The following is a 27,888-nucleotide window of genomic DNA, read 5'->3' on the forward strand; positions in this document are numbered from 1 at the left end:
TGGCCGAGACCTCTGGAACTGCCTCTCTGGGCTACATGTGCAAGGTGGAGTCAAGGTCACCTGGAAACAAAGCATTATTTTCGGAATATGGATCATCTTCCAGTTCGCTTGAGCTGTCAGTGGGGCTCAGCAACTCTGAGGGATTGAAAATCACAGAGGTTGCTTGGTTTCCTAGGGCAGCATCACCTGTTCCAATTCCATAAGCCACCCACCTTGGATCACCTGGGTGATTTAGCCAGACTTGTCCAGAGAGAGAGAGAGAGAGAGAGAGAAAGGGTAGCAAGGAACTAGGATATTAAAAGATACTAGAATAATAGAGTTGGAAAGGACATTGGAGATCTTCTAGACCAGGGGTCCCCAACCTTTCAGACCTCAGGGACCACTAAATTCATAATTTTAAATCCCATGGACCACTAATATGATCTGCTTAATGACTGGCTGGGTGGGCTTGTGACTGGGTGGGCATGGCCAATTCGATGTCACTCATGTTGAGGGGTGCCACGCTGGCCTCTACTCACCCTTCTCCTCCCAGCCATTCCTCGCCTGCCCGCCCGGTCTCCTTAGGGCCCCAACAGGAATGTCACAGCATTTTTGTATTTACCAGATGAGCTCTTATTTTTGAACTTTCAGACTTACCGTAGCTTGCCAAGTTCTTATCTCTAAGCTAGCTGCGCATGTCCACATTCCTTCACTTTCTTCTATCTTTCTTTCTTCTCCGGCCAAGAGAGGTGGCCGGGAAAGCTTTGCCAAGATGTAGTTAATTAGCCAGTAAGATGTTTTATTTTCTTTATAACAAATAAATGAGTTTTTCTTAGAAAATACATCTTCGGGTTTATTTTCTTAAGTATACTTCAAGGGAAAAGCCTCGATCCATTCTCTAATCAAGGTGCAATTACCCAAAAGCAGAATGGGATTAATTGCCACCTCTGGCAGTTATTGGAGCTAAGCAGCCACCACGAGAAAGAGTTGGCAAAACAGCTCAGTTCAAATTGGATCTGGCCGAGAAAGAGCCAGCTTCAGTGGAAGCACCTCACTGAGGACTAGGAGCATAGGCTTTCCAAGCAGAGGGAAGACCTGCGGGAGTGCAAGGCCAGGAACCGGCGCCTGGAGACTCAGAGGGCTGAGATGGTCAGCCAGTTCCAGGCCATGATGCAGCCCCACTGGAACAAGGGTCTCCGGCTCTTCGCCACCAACGGCATTTCCCTCCAGCCGTCGCCCAAAGCCCCTCACCAGGAAGCTGAAGCCACTGGTGTAAGGGTCTTCTGCTTGGGAGGGGTTGGGGGTGGGATTGGATGACCTACAAGGTTAAGTGAATCACTGCGGTTGTTAAATGAGTAACATGGTTGTTAAGTGAATTCGGCTTCCCCATTGACGTTGCTTGTCAGAAGCTTACCACTTTAGCAAGTCAAGTTCTCAAGGCTTATCTTAAACTTAAAAAAAACCTTGATCAGGAATGTGCTATAAGCAGCCCGTCATAAATAAAACTGACAGTACCACAATTTTGAAATGCAGTGTTCCTAGCAACAGAATTCAGGCCTGAGTATGTGTCATAAAAACAATGGGGTGGGGGAAACCACATTTTTTTACTTAAACTGTCATTGCATACAGCACCATTTTCCTGTTCAGGCAGAAGTGAAAAAATAGTTACTTCCTGAACAACATTTTTGCCTTTGTAGGCAATTTGGCCAGCTATTAAAAGACCCACTAGAGACATAACTGGCATGAGAAAAATGTTGGAAACTTCGATTCCATCACATTTTCTCAGGTGGTCCCTGCAATTACCACATTTTTGGGAGTATAAAAAGTTCCGGACTATAAGACGCACCCACCTTTTTTGGTGAGGAAAAGAAGAAAAAGAACTCTGCCTCTGCCTCCCAGCAATTTTGCCTCGTTGCAGCAAACAGCAAATAGCCTGCTTTACTTTCATTTTCAGCATAGCTTGATTAGCACAAGAAAAAAAAAATCTGCTCCCAGCAATTTACCTCCTTGCAGCAAGCAGCAGAGCCCTGCAGCAATAGGCAATGGCAATCCCTGCAGCCTGAAACAGGTGAGAGTCGGAAGGCCGATCCAACAGACAATCAACTTGTGCTAATTAGGCGGTGCTGGAGCTGAAATGGGCTGTTTCTTCTTGCTGCTTGCTGCAAGGAGGTAAATTGCTGGGAGGCAGAGGCCAAAGGGTGGGTGGGGCTACATTCAGTGTATAAGACGCACCCAAATTTTCACCCCCTATTAGGGGGGGGGAAGGTGCATTTTATACTCCGAAAAATACAGTATATTCCCATAGATTGGACACTTTCACCCGCTTCCATTCCTCAGTCCCATAGAACAACCTGGAATCACCTAGAAAATGGAAACAAGGAGCTTGTCTTTTCTCATCTGCAGAATTTGAGAATTTAACACAAAGATCATGCCAGGCTTGTACTGCTTGCCCTCTTGGACTGCCCTCCCTCTACAGAGCTCATGTGTGAAGGCCTGTGCCAATGGCTATACCTTGGGCATCACTGCCAAGCTTACTTACATCAACCTGGAGCAGCAACCTGTGGAAGGTGAGTTTCTTTTTTTAAGAGTTCTAAATCTATTTTGTTTTGGAAAATTTATATAGCCACCTGCTTGTTCACAGTGGTTTTGTATGCCCTAGTTTGCAGTTCAATGTTACCGGAGAAGAAGCTTCACAAAATTAAATAGTAAATATTAAAAGTAAATATTGCCTGGTTTCTTTGGCACAGGAGTATTCGTCTATCCCTTGGAGGAGTCCGAGGTCATCTCAAGCTTTGAAGCAAAGACAGGGAACAGAACCTCCACCTTCCAGATCCAGACCCGGCCTCCGGCGGATGACTGCTGCCTTGACTGTAACACGAATTGCAACCAGCCGCTCCGCTGCAGTAACGGTTGGTGGGGGTCATATCGCCTAAGAGAGCTCTGTACCCAGGACTCCTGAAAAGAATAGGGGCTTGAACCTGCTCTGGATGGACTCCCCAAAGCATTTTCTTGATGTGGAAAGGTCCCGAAAGGTGACTTTTCTCCGTATAAAAAAATGATAGGCTCCCAGTTCTAACAGCACTAGTGTCAGACTGCGATGCTATCTCAAAATTAAATGAATTTCCAAACTGCCAATCTTTAAGGAAATCTTTCTTTAATTGAGCACAGCCACCGGATCATGACTCCGCGTGGACAAGACTGACCTTTTGCCTCCCAATCCCTCCCTTTCCGATCCCCAAATCTCTGCTTCTCATTGGCTGTCTTCCAAGTCATTCTTCAGACTTCTTTTCCTCGTCATTTCCCAGGAATGTGCCCCCTCCCCTCATTTCCACAACAACCCGACTTCAAAGGGATTTAGCAGGCAAAAGTTTTAGAGTTTATCTCTCGCTCTCCTCTGCTCTCTATGCCAGCGATGAAACGCTGACAACTAGATTTCGGCAGCCCGCTAGAGGGGTAGAATAGAGGGATAGTCAGCTATGAGCAAAGCAGAAATCTCAATGCCTCCATGAACATATATTAACATGATTTCTCATCTCAGTCAATGTACCCTTGTTAAATGTTGCCTCTATAGCAGGGGTCTCCAACCGTGGCAACTTTAAGCCTGCAGGACTTCAACTCCCAGAATTGAAGTTGAAGTTGGGAGTTGAAGTCCTCCAGGCTTAAAGTTGCCACAGTTGGAGACCCCTGCTCTATAGCAGCCTCTCTCCAATAGATCCTATAGAATCCCAGGGTTCGATGAGAGGTCATGGGGACTCTGTGGGAAATTATGGTTGGGGGAAAAAAAAATAAACATTGTTTATTATCAAATAAACTTTGCTTACCACACAATGTATGCTGTAGATTCGCTGTTTGTGAGTTCGGCAATACATAGAAATTTGTTGAATGATGAGCATGAGCCTGAGTGGCGCAGCAGACTAATGCTACTGTTAAAGGTAGTATTTAGCTTCCAGCTGCCTGCTATTACTGCGAGTTCAATTCTCACCAGGCTCAAGGTTGACTCAGCCTTTCCATCCTTTCTAAGGTAGGTAAAATGAGGACCCGGTTTGTGGGGGCAATAAGCTGACTTTGTATAAAATATACAAAAGTATGAAGGCTATTGCTTAACGCCTTGTAAGCCACCCTGAGTCTCCGGAGAAGGGCGGCATATAAATCAAAATTAAAAAAAAAAAAAAAAAGCAGAGCAGAACAGTAGAGAACTGAATTTTATGCAGGATTTCCCTGAGACTTACAAATTATTTCAAGAGTTTCTCCATAAGGGTTCCTCCAGGGCAATGTTTTTCAACCTTGGCAACTCTTAAGATGTTTGGACTACAATTTCCAGAATTCAGTATTCTGATTATGCCAGGGGAGTGCCAAGGCGCCTACTGATGGTCAGTTATGGGTGATTGAGTGATTTGTTCCCGTTGAGCAAGCAGTGGTTGCTGAGGAAGATGAAAGCCATACAAGGGGTTCAACCAAACTAGACAAATCTCATCAGAATTCTGGGAGTTGAAGTCCAGACATCTTAGAGTTTCCAAAGTTCAGAAACACTGCTCCAGGGTAAAAGAAAGGGGTCTCCAAACTTGGCAACTTTAAGACTTGTGGATTTCAACTCCCAGAATTCCTCAGTCACCATGGCTGGCTGAGGAATTCTGGGAGTTGAAGTCCACAAGTCTTCAAGCTGTCAAGTTTGGAGACCCTCCAGGGCAGGGGTGTCAAACTCGCGGTGTCACGGCAGTGTGACGTGATGTATCGGGACTTTTCGCCCCTTTGCTAAATGGAGCGGGGCCAGCGCATGATGCAACCAGCCCCTGGACTACAGGTTTGACACCCCTACTCTAGGGAATTATAACATTGGTTTAAGTCAGGGGTGAAATCCAGCAGGTTCTGACAGGTTCTGGAGAACCGGTAGTGTAAATTTTAAGTAGTTCGGAGAACCAGTAGTGGAAACTTTGAGTAGTTCAGAGAACCGGCAAATATCACCTCTGGCTGGCCCCAGAGTGGGGTAGGAATGGAGATTTTGCAATATCCTTCCCCCAGGAGTGGGGAGGGAATGGAGAATTTGCAGTATCCTTCTCCTGGAATGGGGTGGGAATGGAGATTTTGCAGGATCCTTCCCCTGCCACGCCCACCAAGCCACACCACGCCCACCAAGCCACATCACGCCCACCACGCCAAACCACGCCCATCAAACCACACCCACAGAACCGGTAGTAAAAAAAATTGGATTTCACCACTAATTTAAGTGACTCTGTTGAAAGACAATTTTTTAAAATGGTTATCCTTTCTGCTCGAAGGGACATTTGCCCTAACTCTAACTATTCTGTGAAATGTCTTCAGTAAGATTATAAATGTCTGAAACAAGTTCAATAAATGAAACCTGTATTAAAATTTTGCCACTCTTAATGGTCGGGGAATGATTCCAGTTCTCTATACGCAGACCATAGAGAGTCGTGTTTTTTTTAAGACGCTGGATATTCGTAACTATTTTCTGTCTTCTACCTAGGACACTTGATCCTCGATGGAGACCAGGCACGGTCTACTTTCATCGTCAGCACAGGCCTCATTGAGCCCTCAGGAACTCTGACCGTGCTCTTCAGCAGCAGCCAGGAGCTGGCAACCCTGCCCAACGGTGCCATGCATGTCTTCTTCCCATCTGTACTCATGCCTTTAGTTGTAGCCGTGCCTGAAAGTGAAAGTGAAACAAGAAGCTTGTGTGACGACAGGTTGGCCCTATGGTGATTTTCATGGCTTTCTCAGAGTCTATGGCGTTTGGAGGAAAAAAGTTGGAAGGGCTGAAGATTATTAAGAGGCAGAAAATAACTATGGCAATAATAGAGGGGGGGCGAGGTGTTAAAGTATCTTCCCCCCGCCATCTTAGCTAATTTGGAAACAATTGGAGTAAGCCATATGTGTGCTGTGACTCCACTTTGAATGTCTAAGCTTATGTGTCCACTCGTAAAATCCACTGTTGCTTTCTGCTTGAGGCTCAAAGTCATTTGAATGAACCATAGTGGAGGGCGAATGAGTGACTACTTCCTCCAGAATAAACAAGAAGAGACCTTGGGGGGAATATATAGGACAGCCAGTAAGGCAGGCACTTTATGCAGTGTTTCTCAACCTTGGCAGCTTTAAGATGCATGGACTTCAACTCCCAGAGTGGCCCAGTCAGCTTCGTGACCTCTAGTCCTCCGACATACCCAGCTTCTGCAACCGTTCTTCGTATGACAGGATAACAAAGTTGGAAGGGACCTTGGAGGTCTTCTAGTCCAACCCCCCTAGAAGAATGAAAATCACGTGAAGTGTTAATACCACTTTATAATGTCTTGGTAAAGCCATACTTGGAATATTGCATTCAGTTTTGGTCGCCACGATGTAAAAAAGATGTGGAGACTCTAGAAAGAGTGCAGAGAAGAGCAACAAAGATGATTAGGGGACTGGAGGCTAAAACATATGAAGAACAGTTGCAGGAACTGGGTATGTCTAGTTTATTTATTTATTTATTTATTTATTGCGATTTATATGCCGCCTTTCTCCCTAGGGACTCAAGGCGGCTTACAAAATGACAACTTCAATACAAATCACAATACAATACCAAATTAAAATCAGTAACCCAATTAAAAACGATTTAAAATTATACCAGTGTACCCCCAAACGGATCAGTTTAATTGGCGGAAGAGCCACGTCTTCAGCTCGCGACGGAAGGAAAGAAGGTCGGGGGCTGTCCTGAGCTCAGTGGGCAATCCATTCCAGAGGGTCGGGGCTCCCAGAGAGAACGCCCTCCCCCTGGGGGTCGTCAGCCGACATTGTTTGGCCGACGGCACCCTGAGGAGGCCGACTCTGTGAGAGCGCACAGGACGATGGGAGAACGGCTGGAGATGGTCCTGCAAGTACCCCGGGCCTAAGCCATTCATAGTTTAATGAAGAGAAGGACTAGGGGAGACATGATAGCAGTCTTCCAATATCTCAGAGGTTGCCACAAAGAAGAGGGAGTCAAACTATTCTCCAAAGCACCTGAGGGTAGAACAAGAAGCAAAGGGTGGAAACTAATCAAGAAGAGAAGCAACTTAGAACTAAGGAGAAATTTCCTGACAATTAGAACAATTAATAAGTAGAACAACTTGCCTGCAGAAGTTGTGAATGCTCCAACACTGGAAATTTTTAAGAAGAGGATGGATAACCATTTGTCTGAAGTGGTAGAGGGTTTCCTGCCTGGGCAGGGAGTTGGACTAGAAGACCTCCAAGGTCCCTTCCAACTCTGTTATCCTATCCTATCCTATCCTATCCTATCCTATCCTATCCTATCCTATCCTATCCTATCCTATCCTATTAGAAACCCCATACCATGTCAGATAAATGGTTGTCTAATCTCTTCTTAAAAACTTTCGGTGTTGGAGGTGGCACAACTTCTGAAGGCAAGCTGTTTCATCAGTTAATTGTTCTCACAGTTAGGAAATTCCTCTTTAGTTCTAGGTTGCTTCTCTCCTTAAATAGTTTTCACCCATTGCTTCTTGCCTTCAGCTGCTTGGAGGATAGGTTGATTCCCTTTTTGTGGCAGCCCCTCAAATATTGGAAGACTGCTATCATGTCACCCTTAGACCTTCTCATCATTAAACTACCCAATTCCTGTAACTGTTCATCAAATGATTTAGCCTCCAGTTACCTAATTATCTAGAGTCTCGACATCTTGTTTGTATCATAGTGACCAAAACTGGATGTTGTATTCCAAATTATATGAAATTTTAACACATACCATTGTAACTAATAGTATTATAAATAACAGTGGATAGTCCCATTGACCCTTGGAGGGGTCAATATTGATCTCTTTGGGGAGCTGTCCCCTGTGAAGACTCTATGCATCCAATAAGGAGGAAATTTTGATTACCAAGTAGGAAGAAAACATCAAAGAAAGAAGAGCGTGACAAGGGAATGAGTAAAATATAAGCACAATACCCCAAAAATATAAGCATGAGCATGTTTAAGTGAGGAGTACTAATATTTAGCTCTCCCACCTGTGTTTTTTAATGGAGTTTGTAAAAAAAAAAAATCTAGCTTTGTATGAGACGTCTGACCTTTATGTTACAATAGGTATATTTTCATAATCTGCAGATTTGTTCTCAAATATTCTTGTTCGATTCCCATTTTACCTCCAAATCTCTCTAAGATTTAGTCATATGGTCTGGTTGACATGTTAAATATTGGTTATGTGAACCCTAAATCTAAAACATTGTAAAGAAAACTTCCTGTAAAATTACCCCCCTCAGACAAATGTTATATGTTATGGTTTCAAGGCCCAGAATTGCTTCAGATAATACCTCTCCAGGTTTTTGTTTCCTATAATTTTCACAATACTGAAATCAACGTAAATGGGCAAGTATGTGATTGAAACAACAAAACTCTTCTGGTGATATTCATTTAAAAAACTTCCCTCCCTTCCCGCCCCCCTTTCCCTCTCCCCCGTCTCCTCCCCCTTCCTTCCTTCCTTCCTTCCTTCCTTCCTTCCTTCCTTCCTTCCTTCCTTCCTTTCTTTCTTTCTTTCTTTCTTTCTTTCTTTCTCCCACACTGAAAAAACAACTTTTGAGGAGGCCTTGAAATATGTCTTATCTCCTAACAATCATTTATCAGTTTCCCAGGAGAAATGGGGTTGGGATATGGTAGTCAGCAGTGTGACTTTCTCTTCTGCTTCAGCTCCACGAGTTGTTTTGGCTCGGCTAGTCTGAAGAGTGACCCGTCTTTTCATACGCCTCCCAATGACCCTGACATCTTCAGAGGTGACGTTTACAACCCCTTCCCCTATGAGTTCAACTTCGAGATGTTGGTTAATGGACCGTGTTTGCTGGCAGGTAGGATATGGCTTCTGTTCTCTCTAGTCTGTTTTTGGAATACATCTCCAAAGAGATTGGGAAAGTGGTTAGAATTACCCTTAAGAGTGTTGGTTCCTGTTGGTCTCCCATCCATATTTCAACCAGGTCCAGTCCTGAATTTTAGTCAGTCCTCAACTTATAACATTTCATTTAATGACAGTTCAAAGTTACAGCAGCACTGAGAAAAGTGGCTTATGACCATTTTTCACACGGCCGTTTCAGCACAGTCACATGATGAAAAATTCAGATGCTTGGCAACTGACTCATATTTACGATGCTTGCAGTGTCCCGGGGTCAAGCGATCACTTTTTGAGACTTTCTGACAAGCAAAGTCAATGGGGAGGCCAGATTCACTTAACAATTGTGTTACTCACTTAACAACTGCAGCGATTCACTTAACAAACATGGCAAGAAAGGTAGCAAAATGGGGCAAAACTCAATTAAGAACTGTCTCGTTTGGCAACAGAAAATTGGACTCAGTTGTGGTCGTACGTCAAGTACTACCTAAAATAAATGCATGGTTTATTGTTGTGGTCCGCCAGCAGCCTGCGGAACTGGCAGCGGAGTCGAACAGTGAGGAGGCTGGGGAGGACAATGGGCCAGTCCTGGAGTCAGGGGAAGGCCCGGATGAGGGCTCTGCATTGGAGGCAGAGATGGGGCCACGGCCATCTGGGAGTGATGCACGGACTCCGGAGCCTCCAGAGGCGGATAGCAGTGAGGCAGAGGGACAGGAGAAACCTGTTCCTAGTGCACGCATGTGAAGAGCTGCCAGAAGGCAAGAGCAGCTAAAGCAAAAAGGACGACTCGGGAGTAAGGCCAGGAGATGATTGGCCCCTCCCAAAAGGCTTAAAAAAACAGCAACGGCTCTTGGGATCTTTGTGGGAAAGCAACGTTACTACATTTGTTTCTTGTCGACGTCTCTTGCGTCTGAACTTTTGCCAAGAAAAGTCTGTGGCAGGGTGCCAAAGTAGACAAAGGTCACAACATTTATGTCATGGGTGGACTTTGGGTGAAACATTGACCCTTGGTGTCACCACTTCAACCTGCATTTACTCTAGTGCTGACATAAGAAGGAGAAGAGGGGGCAGCTGGCAAGAGGACGCTTGACATTTCACCTACTTATTTTCCTTGAAGATAATATCCCCTAGGAGATGAGAGGGAGGGGTAACATTCCTGGGAGCTTAAGTAGTAGATATGGGGAGAGTGATTTGGAAGAAGGCCAATGAGACGCAGAGATTTGGGGAACGGAAAGGGAGGGTTTGGGGTCAGGAAGTCAGAGTTGGCTACGCCACGATCGCGGGCAGATTGTCGTGCTTAATAAAATGAAAGATTTCTTCAAAGACTATCTGTTTGGAAATGCAATTTATTTTATTTGAGACGATACCGAAACCTGACACTTGGGTAATTGGGAAGATGTTCTTCAAAAATGGGTGGCTTCACAGGCCTTGGCTTAGGCAAAATAAGGATTATAAAAATAATTGTATTCTCTGAGTTAGAATTATCCTTAAGGGCATTCTTCCGCCAACAATATCTGTGCTGGGTGTGAGGTCTCTTACTGTAAAGGTATCTGGGAAAGAACGTGGGCGACTGAAGGAAGCAACATCGCCTAGTGAATGATTAGACGAGACAACACTGCATCTTGTTAAATTAGTAACCCAGTTGTGAAGTGAATCTGGATTACCCCCTGATTTTGCTTGTCAGGAAGAATAACTTCTAGGAATATTCGTTATTGGCCAAGTGCCTAACCTTCTCCCTCTTTTTAAACAATTTTAATATTTTAATATTTTTAATATTTTTAATCCTCAAAGTTTAAATTTGTTTTAAATTGATTGGGGTTTTAATCTGTCTGAGCCAAACTATTTAATTCGATTTTATTTCTGCTTTTTAAATTTTGTATGTATGTATTTTATTGTTGGCTGTTCACCGCCCTGAGTCCTTCGGGAGTAGGGCGGTATACATATCAAATAAAAAAAAAAAAGTGTGATTGGACACACAAGGAATTGCATAAGCTCTCAGTGTACATGCAAAGAACAAAGTGGTAAATTATGGATCATAAATCATAAGAAACGATCATAAATTGTAAAATACAAAGAACAAGTGATAAATCATAAGATACCAATAGGAGAAGGTAGTAGGAAAGATAAGAAAGATGAGATGATGAGAAGGATACCGTGTTTCCCCCAAAATAAGACCCAACTGGAAAATAAGCCCTAGCGGGATTTTTCAGGATGCTTGTAATATAAACCCTACCCCAAAAATAAGTCCCAGTTTAAGATCATCAGCCAGACGGATGCATTTAGAACCATATTTCCCTGAAAATAAGACCTAACTGGAAAATAAGCCCTAATGCGTCTTTTGGAGCAAAAATTAATATAAGACCCGGTCTTATTTTCGAGGAAACATGGGGTAATAGCAATACTACATGGGTAAATATCTGTAGGTATAAGACTGTGGGAATTTGGCAAAAGGGGGTCACATGACCCCAGGACACTGCAACTATCATAAATACAAGTCACATGCCAACCGTCCAAATTTTGATCACATGACCATGGGGAGGCAACAATGATCATAAGAGTAAAAAACCGTTATAATAATTTTTTTCAGTGCTATTGTCACTAAATGAAAGGTTGTAAGTCACTAAATGAAAGGTTGTAAGTTGAGGACTACCTGTACCAGTGGTGGGATTCAGCCGGTTCTCTCCGGATCGTACGAACCGGTAGTGGCGACTGTGGGAGGCTCCGCCCATCCGCCCAGACATAATGCGCAACTAGCGCGCGTGCTCACATTTGCAAACCGGTAGGGAAGGTAAGTGAATCCCATCTCTGACCTGTACCTTGTGGAAGATACATGGAGTAGCTCACTGAAAATGGGACAGAAGAGAGGAGATTTCTTTTTCATAAGTAGGATTAAAAAAAGAAATCTTCATTGCTGAGTCTGTACTATCTTATGAAAGGATGATATACGCAGGAGAGAAAGAAACAAGGGAAGAGATGACGTGAAAGCCACTTCTGGGAGTTCGGAACATATATTTCAGATGTAGAAAGAAGTAATCCCATTAGGAATTGGCTTGAGTCCCAGGTTTTTGAATGATGCTGCCTTTGTGATCTCACCGTGCTTCAATTTAATCAAAATGTACTGTACTTCTAGACTAAGGAACGGCTTCTTTGTGGATTGAACATAAAATGTAAAAAAACCCTGCAGTGATGGCTTGAGAATTTATTCCATACCATGAAAACACTGTAAATTATCTGGCTTATATATTACCAGTGTTGTAGTAAAATTTTTGATACTTACAAATCAACGCTTGGGAAGTTGTGTGAATTAAGTGTTTACTTATGGAGTAAAAAAAAGAGTGACTATTTTCCACCTGAGAGTTGAAAGGGCATGATGGATCAGCAGTTAAAGACGCTGAGCTTGTCAACTGGAGTGCTGACAGCTTGAGGTTTGAGACCCGAGCTCTGCGCCATGGGCTGAGCTCCCGTTACTTGCTCCAGCTCCTGCTCACCTAGCAGTTCGAAAGCATGCAAATGTGAGTACAGTAAATTAATAGGTAGCACTTTGGTGGGAAGGTAACAGCGGCCTTTGGCGTATAGTCATGCTGCCCATATGACCACAAAAATCATCTTTGGACAATGCTGGCTCCCTCGGCCAAGAAACAGAGATGAACACCCTGCCGTAGAGTCGGACACAACTGGATAGGGAAACCTTAACCTTTTTAGTTTTCAAATACATGATTCTCAGCAAGTTAATATGAACCCCTTTCTTTTTCTACTCTTCAGAGGTGATATTCAGCAGTTCAGACCGGTTCGGGGGAACCGGTAGTATTGGACCTGTGGGTGGGCCCTCCCACCTGCCCAGGTGCAATCTCATCCTATATCGCTGTGTTTTTGTCGCTGCATGCATGTACGGACGGCACACGCAAGCAAATTGCCGTGTTGTTTAACATCACACACATGTGTGGATGGCACGCGCAAGTGAATTGCTGTGTTTTGTGACGCCGCACGCATGCGCAGACGGCACGTGGGCGCTCACATTTCCAGGGCTGGGCGAACCAATTGCAACAGTATGTGAAGCCCACCTCTGCTCCTCTTCCTTCATTCCTGCAGGACTAGAAAGCCCATCTCACGTTCTTCGAGCTGATGCCAATCCATACGCCAGTTCAGCATCAACGATATGCATTACCTTGGCAGATAAGCACAGTTATGACAAGAACCTGGAAATCATCTTGCATCCTTCTGGTAAGAGATCCCTCAAAGCCAGGGTAGTCTAAGCAAGGTTCTGGGGTATAGCAACTAAATCAGTGCTTCCCAAACCTATTTCCATCACTAACCAAAATCACTTATCAGAAAGTCTTATTGGATTTTGAGAACCGGTCATAAATCCCGTCCTTCAGCACCATCATAACTCTGAACAGCGGCCAAACAAATGGTGGTAACTCGAGAACAATACTATACTATAAAAACAATATCACTGAAATAATTTCGCAGTATGGGTAGTCCTTGATTTATGGCCATAATTGAGCCCAAAATTTCTGTTGCTACGCGAGACAGTTGTTAAATGAGTTTTGCCCCTTTCTGCGATCTGTCTTCCCACAGTTGTTAAGCGAATCACTGCGGGTGTTAAATTAGTAACACGGTTGTAAAGTGAATCTGGTTCACATAACCCTGGGACACTGCAGTCGACATAAATATGAACCAGTCGTAAGCATCTTAATTTTGATGTGCAATGGTCATAAATATGACATATTTTTATTTAATTTAATTTATTTTTATTTTATTGGATTTCTATACCGCCCTACTCCCGAAGGACTCAGGGCGGTGAACAGCCATAGAATAAAACACATAAATACAAAAATTTAAAATAAAATAAAAATGAATTAAATAGTTTGGCTGAGACAAATTTAAAATACCCAATAATTTAAAAACAAATTAAAATGTACATTTAAAAGGGGAGAAGATTTAGGCCAGGCCAGCTTGATGAAATAAGAAAGTCCTGAGCGCGCGACGGAAGGTGCGGAGACCAGGGATCCTCCGTATCTCCGGGGGGAGCTCGTTCCAGATCGTAGGTGCCCCCACAGAAGGCTCTCCCCATAGGGGCCGCCAGTCGACACTGCCTGGCCGACGGCACCTGGAGGATCCCCTCTCTATGGGAGCGTACTGGCTGGTGGGAGGCTATTGGTGGTAGCAGGCGGTCCCGTAGATAACCAGGTCTTGAGACATATGGTCATAAGTCACTTTTTCAGTGCCATTGTAACTTCGAACAGTCACTAATTGAATGGTTGAAGTCAAAGACTACCTGTATGTCTTTTCAACGTATCACCGTTTTATTTATTAGATGTATGTATAATATCCTACTTTTCCATCAAGATCTCAGAGTGGTATACACAGCATTTCCTCCCCTTATTTTCTCCCCACAATAACAATTTCTGGAATAGACAGGGTAGAAAAAACAGGGACTGGTCCAAAATGTCTGTGATTGAGGGTATTCTTAAATCACTCCTTTTAGCAATTCCTGATTCTTTATCACCTTAACCTTCCTGAAAGGAATTTTACCTTACCTCAGGGATCTCCAACCATGATAACTTTAAGACTTGTGGCCTTCAACTCCCAGGAGTCTGTTGTCAGCATCCCAGCACTGACATATAATAAAGGGAAGAGAAGCCTGAACTTTTGCCTGCTAAATTCCTTTGAAGATTCTGTCTCCTCAGAGATGGGGAGGGGGGAGACATTCCTGTGATCTGACGAAGAAGGAATCAGGAAAGTGACTTGGAAGATAGCCAATGAGAAGCAGAGAATTGGGGATCGGAAAGGGAGGGATTGGGGGGGCAAAGGTCAGTACTGACCGCGAAAGAGTCAGGATCAGATTGCTGTGCTTGAATAAAGAGAAAATTTCCTTAAAGATCGGCAGTTTGGAAATTCATTTATTTTGAGATAGCATCGAAACCTGACATCTGTACTATCTCCTGTACTAGGAGTCTGTACAGGGGTCTGTACAAGGTTGGAGACCTCTGCCTTAGCCCAAAGCAGTAGACGGTGAATTGAACAATAGACAACCTAGAAATAAGGCGAAATTTCCTGACAGCAGTGAAATCAGTGGTGAAATCCATTTTTTTTTTTACTACCGGTTCTCTGGGCGTGGCTTGGTGGGCATGGTATGGTTTGGTGGGCGTGGCTTGGTGGGCATGGCTTGGGCGTGACAGGGAAAGGATACTGCAAAATCTCCATTCCCACCCCACTCCAGGGGAAGGATTTTGCAAAATCTCCATTCCCACCCCACTCTGGGGCCCACCAGAGGTGCCATTTGCCAGTTCTCCAAACTGCTCAAAATTTCCGCTACCGGTTCTCCAGAACCTGTCAGAACCTGCTGGATTTTGCCCCTGAGTGGAATGACTTGCCTTCAGAAGCTGTGTGCTTCATCACTGGAGATTTTTAAGAAGAGACTGGACAGTCACTTGTCTGAAATGGTATAGGGTCCCTTTCTTCAGCAGGGGGTTGGACTAGAAGACCTCCAAGGTCCCTTCCAGCTCTCTTATTCCGATACTTCTGAATCATTCTGATTGTTGTGTGTCTTCCTTGCTTTTTCCCTGAAGAACCTCATCATCCCCACCTAATCATTGAAGATGGGGCCATGACATACGGTGAATATGAGGCACACATAAGGAACCGCTGGGATTATGCACGGATTGCCAAAAAAGACAGTGATGGAGAGAGACAGGTAAGAAAGATCTTTTTTAAGGAAAGGTCTTCAGCATTATGGATTGCTTGTTAACCCCTGATTCTCAGACTGCGTTTCTATGGCTGCAGATATTTTGAATATCAATTCTATTTTAATATCTCTCTTGGCGTAATCTAAAAATACCGCCGATAACAAATGTTTCCTTACGATGAAAAACTCCTTACCCTTCCCCCTGTATCTAATCTAACTTTTTCTCTTCACATGTTATATGAAAATGTTTTTTCCCTTCAGAATGATTACAGATAGTCCTCGACTTATGGCTGAGTCCCAGATTTCTGTTGCTAAGCAACACAGTTGTTAAGGGTGCTGTGCAACATTTTACAAACTTTTTTGGTCACGGTTGTTAAGCAAAATCACTGCATTGTTAAGTGAATCATGCAATCGTTAAGTGAATCCGGCTCCCCCCCCCTTGAGTTTGTTTGTCAGAAGATGTCTGGATAGGTTACACATGGCAATCACATGACCCCAGGATAGTGCACCTGTCATAAATACATGCCAGTTGTCCAGAGATGATATTCAGCAGGTTCTGATCAGTTCTGGAGAACCGGTAGTGGAAATTTTGAGTAGTTTGGAGAACCGGTATAAAAAATCTGACTGGCCCCGCCCCCATCTATTCACTGCCTCCTGAGTCCCAGCTGATCAGGAGGAAATGGGGATTTTGCAGTAACCTTCCCCTGGATTGGGGAGGGAATGGAGATTTTACAGTATCTTTCCCCTGCCACGCCCACCAAGCCATGCCCACCAAGCCATGCCACGCCCACCGAGCCACACCCACAGAACCAGTAGTAAAAAATTTTGAAACCCACCACTGCAGTTGCCCAGTGCCCAAAGTTTGATGATGTGAGCACGGGGATACTGCAATGGTCGTAAGTGTGAAAACAGGTCATAAGTCACTTTTTTCAGTGCTGCTGTAGCTTTGAATAAGTCTCAAAACGAATGGTTGTAAGAGTTACGACCTCAATTTGAACATGTGAATGTTTTTAAAATGTTATCTAATTTTAGGTTCTATTTAATTGGGCCAAACTATGTTATAATAATAATTTTAATTAGCAATTTTATGATGTTTGTGTATCTATATTTTTCTTGACTGTACACTGCCTTGAGTCCTACGGGAGAAATAAATAAATAAATAAATAAATAAACAAACAAACAAACTGAACACCGAAATTTCTGTTGTTAAGCGAGACATTTCTTAAGTGAGTTTTAGCCCATTTTACGTCCTTGCTCGCCACAGTTGTTAAGTGAATCACTGCACTTGTTAAGCTAGTCACACAGTTGTAAAGCGAATCCGGCTTCCCCATTTTGACTTTGCTTGTCAGAAGGTCGCAAAAGGGGATCACGTGACCTTGGGATACAGCAACTGTCATAACTATGAACCAGTTGCCAAGCATCTGACTTTTGATCACATGATCATGGGGATGCTGCAAAGGTTGCCGAGCTCCATTTTCGGCTGAAACGGCCTCCTGTGACCTTCTGCCAGAGAAAGCAGAGCTCGTAAGGGCCACCAGATCTAAGCACCCTGCAGGCCGGATCTTGCCCCCAGACCTTGAGTTTGACACCTCTGATTTAGGGATAAATCTTTCAATGCCCATTACCCATGATACATAAATGATGGAGCCTCTAGAATAGAGTAGAGTAGAGTAGAGTAGAGTAGAGTAGAGTAGAGTAGAGTAGAGTAGAGTAGAGTAGAATAGAATAGAATAGAATAGAATAGAATAGAATAGAATAGAATAGAATAGAATAGAATAGAATAGAATAGAATAGAATAGAATTCTTTATTGGCCAAGTGTGATTGGACACACAAGGAATTTGTTTTTGGTGCCTATGCTCTCAGTGTACATAAAAGAAAAGATACGTTCATCAAGAATCATAAAGTACAACACTTAATGATAGTCATAGGGAAACAGTCAATATAAATATTAAGGATACAAGCAACAAAGTTACAGTCATACAGTCATAAGTGGGAGGAGATGGGTGATAGGAACGATGAGAAGATTAATAGTAGTTCAGACTTAGTAAATAGTTTGACGCTGTTGAGGGAATTATTTGTTTAACAGAGTGATGGCGTTCGGGAAATAGAATAGAATAGAATTCTTATTGGCCAAGTGTGATTGGGCACACAAGGAATTTGTTTTTGGTGCATAGGCTCTCAGTGTACATAAAATAAAAGATACGTTCATCAAGAATCTTAAGGTACAACACTTAATGATAGTCATAGGAAACAAATAAGCAATCAGGAAACAATATCAATATAAATCATAAGGATACAAGCAACAAGATTACAGTCATACAGTCATAAGTGGAAGGAGATGGGTGGTAGGAACGGTGAGAAGATATTTAAAAATATTTATTTTAAAATAAATGCAACTCCCCAAAGGAGATAAAAAAAGAAAGACGTTTACTTAAAACCTCCGAGAGGCAAATGGGAACATCCTCGGCTAGATGGACTTTCCCTCACGCAACCAGGAGGTTTGGATCCTTCAGAATTGCCCAGAGCTTTAAAGTGTGTCCATATCAGCAAAACAAAGTCTCAGATTTAAAGATCTCCTTTAACGGGTTTTCTTCTTTTCTTGCTCCTAGGTTGCCTTTGTCCAGAAGAGATTCCACAAAGACCTTTTCTACAATCCTGTCCTGATGCTGAATTTCTGCCCCAAGATAAGCAGCGTTTCTACTGACATTCAGACAGTGACCAGGGACATCATCTTCCTCATTGACCAGACGGGAAGCGCAGGTGGCTCCAGCATTGATGGGATCAAAGTAAATGGAATCTTACATTAGTGACACGTGGGAAACTGCCTTTTAGAAAGAGTCAGACCCTTGGATAAAGAATACTTATCCAATAACTCCACGATTGTAGCCATGCAGCTGTCTTAGCAGCTTTGCAGAAGTGATTTCCCATTGCCTTCTTTCTGGAATGAATGAATCTAATTTCATGGCCTGGGCATTCTTTAATATGATGATTCCTCAGTCGCCTGTTTAATAATTTACCCCTTCTGTCACATTACACTTACCACCTAATGACAACTTTTGGAAGTTGTCTTGTGGAATAAGGAAAATAAATGTCCCAGATGGACCAGTTTTTAGACATGTTTTTTTAAAAAATTACTGATAGGACTTTTGTATAACTCAGAAGTAAGCCTGAAGGACTTGGTCTGGACTGCAAAGTTGGAGTCCAACTGTTAATGTGAAGCAGTGGTGAAATCTAATTTTTTTTACTACCGGTTCTGTGGGCATGGCTTGGTGGGCGTGGCATGGTTTGGTGGGTGTGGCTTGGTGGGTGTGGCAAGGAAAGGATACTGCAAATTCCCATTCCCACCCCACTCCTGGGGGAAGGATATTGCAAAATCGCCATTCCCTCCCCACTCTGGGGCCAGCCAGAGGTGGTATCTGCCGGTTCTCCGAACTACTCAAAATTTCCGCTGCCAGTTCTTCAGAACCTGTTCAGAACCTGCTGGATGGATTTCACCCCTGATGTGAAGAGTAAGGCCAGTTTTCCTTGAGAGTCAATTTTCACTTTAGGTTTTCTTAGCAACAAATACAGAAGTGCTTTGCCACTGTTGTCTTCCACAGTGTTTTTTTTCAAGAGCCTTGGTAGTACAGTGGTCTAAGGCACCCTGTTATTAAGCTGGTTATTAAGACCAGCTGCCTGCAATTACTGCAGGTTTGAATCTCGCCAAGGCTCAAGGTTGACTCAGCCTTCCATCCTTTCTAAGGTAGGTAAATTGAGGACCCAGATTGTGGGGGCAATAAGCTGACTTTGTATAAATATACAAAAGGATGAAGGCTATTGTTTAACGCACTGTAAGCCGCCCTGAGTCTCCGGAGAAGGGCGGCATATAAATCAAATTAAAAAAAAAAAATCTGCCTGGTCTGGTCTAGGCTTTTCTGATAGGCTCACCTTCAGTTACTAGCCAGGTTTGGCTTTATTTAGCCTTATGATGTCAAACAAGGCAGCTGGGTGCTACCATATGACATGGAATTAAGAAATAATTTGCATCTGGAACAATGTTTTTATCTCCCTGCAATATGATTGTTTGTGGCCTAGAGGCACTTGCTTAGGTTGGGCAGCGATTGAAATTTAATTAATTAATTAATTAATTAATTAATTAATTAATTAATTAGTGAGTGCTCCAGAATGTGGTTTGCATAGGAGAATAGAATAGAATAGAAAAACAGAGTTGGGACCTTGGAGGTCTTCTAGTCCAACCCCCTGCTCAGGCAGGAAACCCTATACCATTTCAGACAAATGGTTATCCAATCTCTTCTTAAAAACTTCCAGTGTTGGAGCATTTACAACTTCTGGAGATAGTAGTGAAGAGAAATGTGGGTTCTCAGAATAACAGAATAACATAGTTGGAAGGGGCCTTGGAGTCCCTTGGACTCCTCCTCAAGCAGGAGACCCTATGCCATTTCAGATGAATAGTTGTCCAATCTCTTCTTGAAAACCTCCAGTGTTGGAGCAAACTTCTGAAGGCTACATGTTCCACTGATTAATTGTTCCGTCAGGAAATTTCACCTTAGTTCTAGGTTGTTTCTCTCCTTGAAAGTGAATTGGTATCAAGAAGATCTACCGTAGGTCTCCCTTCAGCTAGAACTCTCCAAGTGGCTTTGGCCTAGTCGCTCTCTTTCAGCCCAGCTTCCTTCATATGCTTGTCATGGGGGGGGGGGGGATAAAGAGTGCTACGGAGGCCACCTTGATCTCCTGAAGGAAGGAGAAGAAATACATCTGCATGGTAACTTTGACTTTCTCTCCTTCTTCCTGTGCAGGATGCTCTGGTAGTGGCCATAAAGAGCCTTCCTTCCAGCAGCTTGTTGAACGTGGCAGGCTTTGGCTCCAACATCAGGCCTGCCTTCAAGACAAGCAAGCCTTGTAATAGTGTGAGTACCTACTCCAGTGGTGGGTTTCAAGATTTTTTTACTACCGGTTCTGTGGGTGTGGCTTGGTGGGCGTGGCATGGCTTGGTGGGCGTGGCAGGGGAAGGATACTGTAAAATCTCCATTTCCTCACCGCTCCAGGGGAAGGTTACTGCAAAATCCCCATTTCCTCCCGATCAGCTAGGACTCAGGAGGCAGAGAATAGATGGGACAGGGCCAGTCAGAGGTGGCATTTACCGGTTCTCCGAACTACTCAAAATTTCCGCTACCAGTTCTTCAGAACTGGTCAGAACCTGCTGAAACCCACTTCTGAACTACTCCAAGGTGGCAGAACCACCCCAGGGCTGAGCTGGGAATTCATTCAACTTGGCAGAACTCCAGGACTCTTCTAGGAGACCCTGAATCAGCCAGTTGCTGCTGGCTTGCTACAGTTTTTTACAGGAAGAACATCCTCCCGCCCCATTGCAAATCTTCTCTCTCAGCAGGCCTGATCTAGCTAGCGATCAACCCTTTGATCCCTTGGGATCAAAGTCCCTTGGGAGTTGGGCGGCATAGAAATATGATTAATTAAATTAAATTAAATTAAATTAAATTAAATTAAATTAAATTAAATTAAATTAAATTGATTAGGATAATCAGATCTTGTGGGTAACTTTGAATTCTGTGACTGGGGTAAAGGGTAAAAATAGCCTAGTTGGGCTTCATTTATTTTGAATGAGCAGGTCTAGCAACCGGCATGAAAAATGAGCCCTGGGAATTCCTATTCATTTATTCACATCTGGCCTTTCTGAGATCGTATCAGCCATTGTTTGTTGTGTGTGCAGCAGTGGTGGGTTCCAAACGGTGTTACCACCGGTCCTCTTCACGCACCCGCTTTGCGCGTGATTGCCGCACGCATGGTCGCTTCACTCGCACGCGCCCCGAACTTGCGCTCCGCACAAGCGCATTAGATTTGTGCCCAGCTGAGGTGCAGCAATCCACTCTGCTGCGCCTATCAGTTGGGCTAAAAAACGACAAATAAAGGTAGGTATAACGCGGGGGCGAGTAGGAGGGCCCAGCTCACTGTCATAGAGAACCGGTTTGACGTCACATCATCACCATTACCGGCTCGCCCGAACCGGGCCGAACCAGGAGCAACCTGCCACTGGTATGCAGGTACACCTTGACTTAACAACCATCATTTAGTGACCCTGTGAAGTTAGAACGGCACTAAAAAAAGGGACATAAGGCTGATCCACACTCTTACCACCGTTGCAGCATCCTCATAGTCACATTTGGCGCTTGACCTGTATTTACAAGGTGGTTGCAGCATCCTGGGGTCATGTGATCACCATTTGTGACCTTCCCTGTGGCTTCCAACAAGCGGGGCCAATGGGGGAAACCAGAGTGACTTAACAACTGCACCATTCACTTAACAATCATGGCAAAAATGATCTTAACATTAGATGTGACTCGTTTAGTAATTGCTTAGCAATGGAAATTCTGGCCCCGTTTGTGGTCGTAAGTCAAGGACTACCTGGCATTATCAAGTTAACCTTTAGAAGTGTAAGAGGCTGAGTTTTAAAACAGGGAAATGCTGGACACTTGCAAAAACGTACACAATTCTGCTTAGTATAATCTGACCGATCTCAAAAAGCTAAGCAGTGGAAAGAGGTTTTCTGTATATGTCGGTCTGTCATCAAGGCTGATTTGATGTTTTCTTTATGGCAAGAACTAACAGCCTTGGTCTACATCAGGGGTCAGCAACCTGCGGCTCTGGAGCCGCATGTGGCTCTTTCATCCCTCTGCTGCGGCTCCCTGTTGCTAGTCAGCTCCACAATTGATAGGGCTTTCGGTTAGGACAGGTAGAGGAAAAAGGATGCCGTGCTAGGAGGAGACTATAATGGGGGAACCAGACTTCCCATCCGCTCCAGAATTGAATGGGGGCTTCCAGTTAGGACCTTTGTGGCTCTTTGAGTGTTTAAGGTTGCCGACCTCTGGTCTACGTCTTGCCACTTGCAGCTTTTTTCTTGCAAACTCCAGAATTGTCCACAAAACTGAAGGTCCCAATTCCAACCACTAACTGCTAAGTTATACCGTCAATAACGCTGAACAATCCTGCGTGTTGTCATCTTCAATTATCATACATCTTGAACCGCCATGCCCTCAGAGACCATGGTTGCCCCAACGAAGAAGAGTCACTGTCTGCAAAAAAATTACCTGCCCCACTTTATTGCAAAAAAAAAAAAAAAAAAAAATGTGATTAGCTCCTTAGATTGTCTCTGTAAACTGCTTATTATCTCCTCAGGACATCCTTAGGCTGGCCTGCGAATATATTCAGAAGCTACGGGCTGATGTGAGCGGGACCAGCCTCCTTGCTGCTCTGAATTGGAGTTTGGGACAGCCTCTCCGCCGTGGATATCCACGGCAGCTCTTCATCCTGATGGATTCCAGCGTAGAAAACCCAGGCAAGGTTATTGAGCTAGTCAGGAGACAAGCAAGCACTGTCAGGTACGAAGTTGTTTTAACTGGCCTCAAAAACTTTGGGCTTTTCTGTTCCCAGGCTACAAATTTATCTTCCCAGATGCCTGGCCCTAGAAACACCTTGAGGAAGAGAACAGTTCCGTATTGTGAGCTTTAAAAGTCAACAGATACCTGCCACAAACAACTCAACCTGGAGTTCAAAATAAACCACACTGAAAATTTGTAGAACCAATTTGGAAGAGAACTGAGGGGGGAACCTTCCTCCCTCCCAAATATGGGCACAGCGGGGTATACTTTCAAACCTGGAGGGGGAATCGCAAGAGCATCTTCCAAATGATGTGGAATTTGCCATTGTTGTCCATTGCATAACACATCTGACCCAAATGAAATAATCTGCACCAGTAGTGGGTTTCAGTTTTTTTTTTACTACCGGTTCTGTGGGTGTGGCTTGGTGGGCATGGCAGGGGAAGGATACTGTAAAATCTCCATTCTCACCCCACTCCAGGGAAAGGATACTGCAAAATCCCCATTTCCTCCCAATCAGCTGGGACTTGGGAGGCAGAGAATAGATGGGGGTGGGGCCAGTCAGAATTTTTACTACCGGTTCTCCAAACTGGTCAGAACCTGCTGAAACCCACCTCTGATCTGCACCATTTGTGTGATGACACGCATGTAGGAGACCGGAGACTAAAACGTATGAAAAAAATTGCAGGAATTGAGTATGTCTAGTTTAAGAAAAAGAAGGATTAGGGGTGACATGATAGCAATCTTCCAGTATTTGAGGGGCTGCCACAAAGAAGAGGGAGACAAGCTATTCTCCAAAGCACCAGAAGGCAGGACAAGAAGCAATGGATGGAAACCAATCGAGGAGAGAAGCAACCTAGAACCAACGAGAAATTTCCTGACAGTTAGAACAACATACCAGTGGAACCGCTTGACTTCAGAAATTGTGGGTGCTCCATCGCTAGAGATTTTTAAGAAGAGATTGGACAACCATTTGTCTCAAATGGTATAGGGCAGTGATGGCTAAATCTTTTTGCCATTGTGTGCCAAAATGGGGGGGAGCGCGGGAGGGTCACTTGTGCGTGTGCCCACACCCACAATTCTATGCGACCCACCCCGCACGCATGCGCACGCAACCCACCCCTGCGCTCCCCCCACTTTTGGCATGTGATGGCAAGGTAGGACCATTTTTCGCTCTCTCCAGGCTCCAGAGCCTTTCTAGGAGGCTGGGGTGGGTGAAAACGGCCTTCCCCACCCCACTGAAGGCCCTCTGGAGGCTGGAAAGGGCTCGTTTGCCAACTTCCGGTCCCACCGGAAGGCCCGTTTTTCACTCTCCCCAGGTTCCAGAGCCTTTCTAGGAGTCTGGGGAGGGCAAAAATAGCCTTCCCCACCCACCCCTGGAGGCCTTCCGGAGGCTGGAAACAGCCTTTTTCCTGACTTCTGGTGGGTCCAAAAGACCCGAAAATCAGCTGGCCGGCGCACACATACACGCCAGAGCTGAGCTCGCGTGCCCACCAATATGGCTCCGTGTGCCACCTGTGGCACGTGTACCATAGGTTCGCCATCACGGGTATAGGGTCTGCTTCTTGGACAGGGGGTTGGAGTAGAAGACCTCGAAGGTCGCTTCCAATTCTGTTATGATATGATGTGCGTGGTGTCATTTGCAACCCCATTCAGTAAATTCATGCCTGAAAAACAGTTGGAATTAAGTCACAGCTTCAACTCTGATACCCGTGTTTCCCCGAAAATAAGACCCTGTCTTATATTTTTTTTGAACCCTGAAATAAGCGCTTGGCCTTATTTACGGGGAGGTCTTATTATTTTGGGGCGTGTGGCACAAGATGGGGGTCCTCTTGCCATATTACCTGATTTCCAGCTCTGCGTTTAAATATTTTCAGGCAGGGCTTATTTTTGGAGGGAGGCTTATTTTAGCGCATGCCCTCAAAAGCCCAATTGGGCTTATTATCAGGGGATGTCTTATTTTTGGGGAAACAGGGTATATATGTGATAAGGGAAGATGGCGTGACTGGACCAGTGCATACAGCCAGAACAATTTAGAATGAGATGAATACAAAAAAAAAAAAAAAAAAGTGGCAGTTTTGTCTCTGAAATCCATCCTTTTACTTCTTACAGGTGTTTCACATTTGGCCTGGGCTCTGCTGCCTGCCATCAGCTCCTCAGGAGATTGGCCAAAGTTAACAGAGGCCAGGCAGAATTCCTCAACCCAGGTGAAAGGTTACAGCCTAAGGTAGGGCTCTTATTCCTTGGATAATGTGTTTTTTTTTAAATTTTTTTAAAAATTTGATTTATATGCCGCCCTTCTCCGGAGACTCAGGGCGGCTTACAATGTGTTAAGCAATAGCCTTCATCCTTTTGTATATTTATACAAAGTCAGCTTATTGCCCCCACAAACTGGGTCCTCAATTTACCTACCTTAGAAAGGATGGAAGGCTGAGTCAACCTTGAGCCTGGCGAGATTCGATCTTACTTTAATTGCAGACACCTGGTGTTAAATTACAGAGCTCTGTCTGTTGAGCTATCCAGGCTCCTTATTTGATCATGGGTTTTGATCCAGTTCCCAGGTTTGGGTGGTAGGTAGTTAACCCCAGTCCTCAGGCCATGCCCATCGTAGAGCACCAAAGCTGATGAACGAAGAGAAATATTCTCTTCGGGTATGTTGCCAGCATCTCATTGCTTATTGCTAGGAGGCACAAGAGATCATTTTCCAAAACATCTTTTGGCATATGAGGGCGGAAAGGGCTGTGACAGATAAGAATATCAGAAGAAATGGTCCCAACAACTCAATCAAATCAAATCAAGTTTATTACAGTCAAAGACCAGAGACCAGAACAAATAAAAACACTCAAGGAATATCCAGTTAAAAATTCTAAAATAAAATAATCAATAACGGATAAAATCTATATTGAAATCGCAATCCAATCCATCAGTTACACATGGTCTAACTCAGTGGTCACCAACTGGTGGTCCGTGGGCCACTGGTGGTCCGCGAGAAAATTTTGGTGGTCCGCAGAAAAATTATTTGCATTTTTTTTATATTGCACTAAATCAGGGGTCCTCAAACTACGGCCCCTGGGACAGATATGTGCAATGAATGTTTTTGTTGCTGCAGAGAGTCTCCCCCTTCAGGGTCTTTTTGTGTGGGACGGAGGGGGGCAGAAATTCCGATTTGGGGTCTGCTTCGGCCTCCTGGTGCAGGGCTTTGGGGAAAGGCTGGAGGGAAGTGCCGCTGGTGGCGAAGAGACGGACTGCTTTCTGTTGGGGCCCTAAGGAGCCCAGGTGGGGAGGCGAGGAGTGGCTGGGAGGGGAGGGGTGAGTAGAGGCTGGCGAGGCGCCCCTCGATCTGACATCGAGTTAGTCATGCCCACCCAGTCACATGACCACCTAACCACGCCCACCCACCCAGTTATTAGGCAGATCATATTAGTGGTCCACGGGATTTAAATTTATGAATGTAGTGGTCCCTGAGGTCCGAAAGGTTGGTGGCCCCTGGTCTAACTAACTATACTATAATAATACCATACGACACATACTCCTTCGATGCACTTTCTATAGAGATATTTGAAAAAACGGATCCTCCCAATAATCAGTTAGGTATCCTGGCCATTCCAACACTGCTTATCTCCAGTGGCTACTTTAGGACAAAGGATAAGGTTCTAACAACCATAGGTTTGGGATAGGAGGAAGAGAGGCATGTTAAATGTCTTTGGAGATTCTCGATCATCCAAGTCATGGTTGTCCCAAAGGTGCTTTTCCAAAAGGCAACCAGACTTTCTTGGGTTTTTTTTCTCCTTGAAAACCTTTTGCTTTTCATCCAAGAAGCTTCTTCAGTTCTGAAGAAGATTCTTGGATGAGAAGCCAAATGTTTACCAAGGACAAAAGCAAAGAGCTGCCTTTTGGAAACGCACCTTTGGGTTAGGCATGTGAAGTTCAACAAAACTGTGATTCCCTTTCCATTTGTCACCTTCTGGAGTTTCCCCAGCCCTTCTTGAAAATGTGGACTTCTCCTTCCTTGTTGCCCATGATTCTTGCTCCCTCCGATAGGGTCCGCAACTTGGGTGTCCTCCTGGATTCTCGGCTGTCCTTAGAGGACCATCTCACGGCCGTAACCAGGGGGGCCTTCACACAGGTGCGTCTTGTGCACCAGTTGCGCCCTTTTCTAGACCGGGATGCCCTCGCCACGGTCACTCATGCCCTCGTTACCTCTAGGTTGGACTACTGTAACACCCTCTACATGGGGCTGCTCTTGGGATGCATCCGGAGGCTCCAGCTAGTCCAGAACGCAGCCGCGCGGGTAGTTACGGGGGCGTCTAGATACTCCCGTGTAACATCTCTCCTGCGTGAGCTGCACTGGCTGCCGGTGGCGCTCCGGATACATTTCAAGGTGCTGGTGCTTACCTATAAAGCCCTTCATGGCTTAGGCCCGGGGTACTTGCAGGACCATCTCCAGCCGCTCTCCCACCGTCCTGTGCGCTCTCACAGAGTCGGCCTCCTCAGGATGCCGTCGTCCAAACAATGTCAGCTGATGGCCCCCAGGAGGAGGGCGTTCTATGTGGGAGCCCCGACCCTCTGGAATGGATTGCCCACCGAGCTCAGGACAGCCCCCGACCTTCTTTCCTTCCGTCACGAGCTGAAGACGTGGCTCTTCCGTCAACTCAGGGAGTCCTCAGGGAGAAGGGCAGTATATAAATTTAAAAATAAATAAATAAATAAACTGATCCATTTGGGGGTACACTGTCATAATTTTAAACTGTTTTAATAGGGTTGCTGATTTTAATTTTATTTCACTGTGATTTGTATTGGAATTTGTCATTTTGTAAGCTGCCTTGAGTCCCCAGGGAGAAAGGCGGCATATAAATCGCAATAATAAAATAAATAAATAATAAATATTTTGAGTTCCACTCGATAGATAGAGCTTGCAACTTCTTGCCACCAGGTTTGTTAAGCGAAGTATGGATTGCTGTGAAGGCAA

At 44.5% G+C, this 27,888-nt stretch overlaps 1 protein-coding gene across 1 annotated transcript in view; it reads left to right on the forward strand.

Moving 5' to 3' along the window:
* Positions 1-2,407: 2,407 nt before the first annotated feature.
* The window catches only part of VWA5B2 (von Willebrand factor A domain containing 5B2), a 56,406-nt gene continuing 30,925 nt past the window's right edge, over positions 2,408-27,888 (forward strand). Inside the window, exons 1-10 of the mRNA XM_070946014.1 lie at positions 2,408-2,546; positions 2,727-2,888; positions 5,465-5,684; positions 8,647-8,801; positions 12,929-13,060; positions 15,412-15,536; positions 18,138-18,314; positions 20,325-20,435; positions 22,720-22,922; positions 25,032-25,146. Of these exons, the coding sequence (XP_070802115.1) occupies positions 2,408-2,546; positions 2,727-2,888; positions 5,465-5,684; positions 8,647-8,801; positions 12,929-13,060; positions 15,412-15,536; positions 18,138-18,314; positions 20,325-20,435; positions 22,720-22,922; positions 25,032-25,146 (1,539 nt within the window). The remainder of the gene's footprint in view (positions 2,547-2,726; positions 2,889-5,464; positions 5,685-8,646; positions 8,802-12,928; positions 13,061-15,411; positions 15,537-18,137; positions 18,315-20,324; positions 20,436-22,719; positions 22,923-25,031; positions 25,147-27,888) is intronic.

This window comes from Pituophis catenifer, unplaced genomic scaffold (genome assembly GCF_029215685.1).
Source record: "Pituophis catenifer annectens isolate HBS135680 unplaced genomic scaffold, rPitCat1.0.hap2 SCAF_6, whole genome shotgun sequence".
Lineage (NCBI taxonomy): Eukaryota > Metazoa > Chordata > Lepidosauria > Squamata > Colubridae > Pituophis > Pituophis catenifer.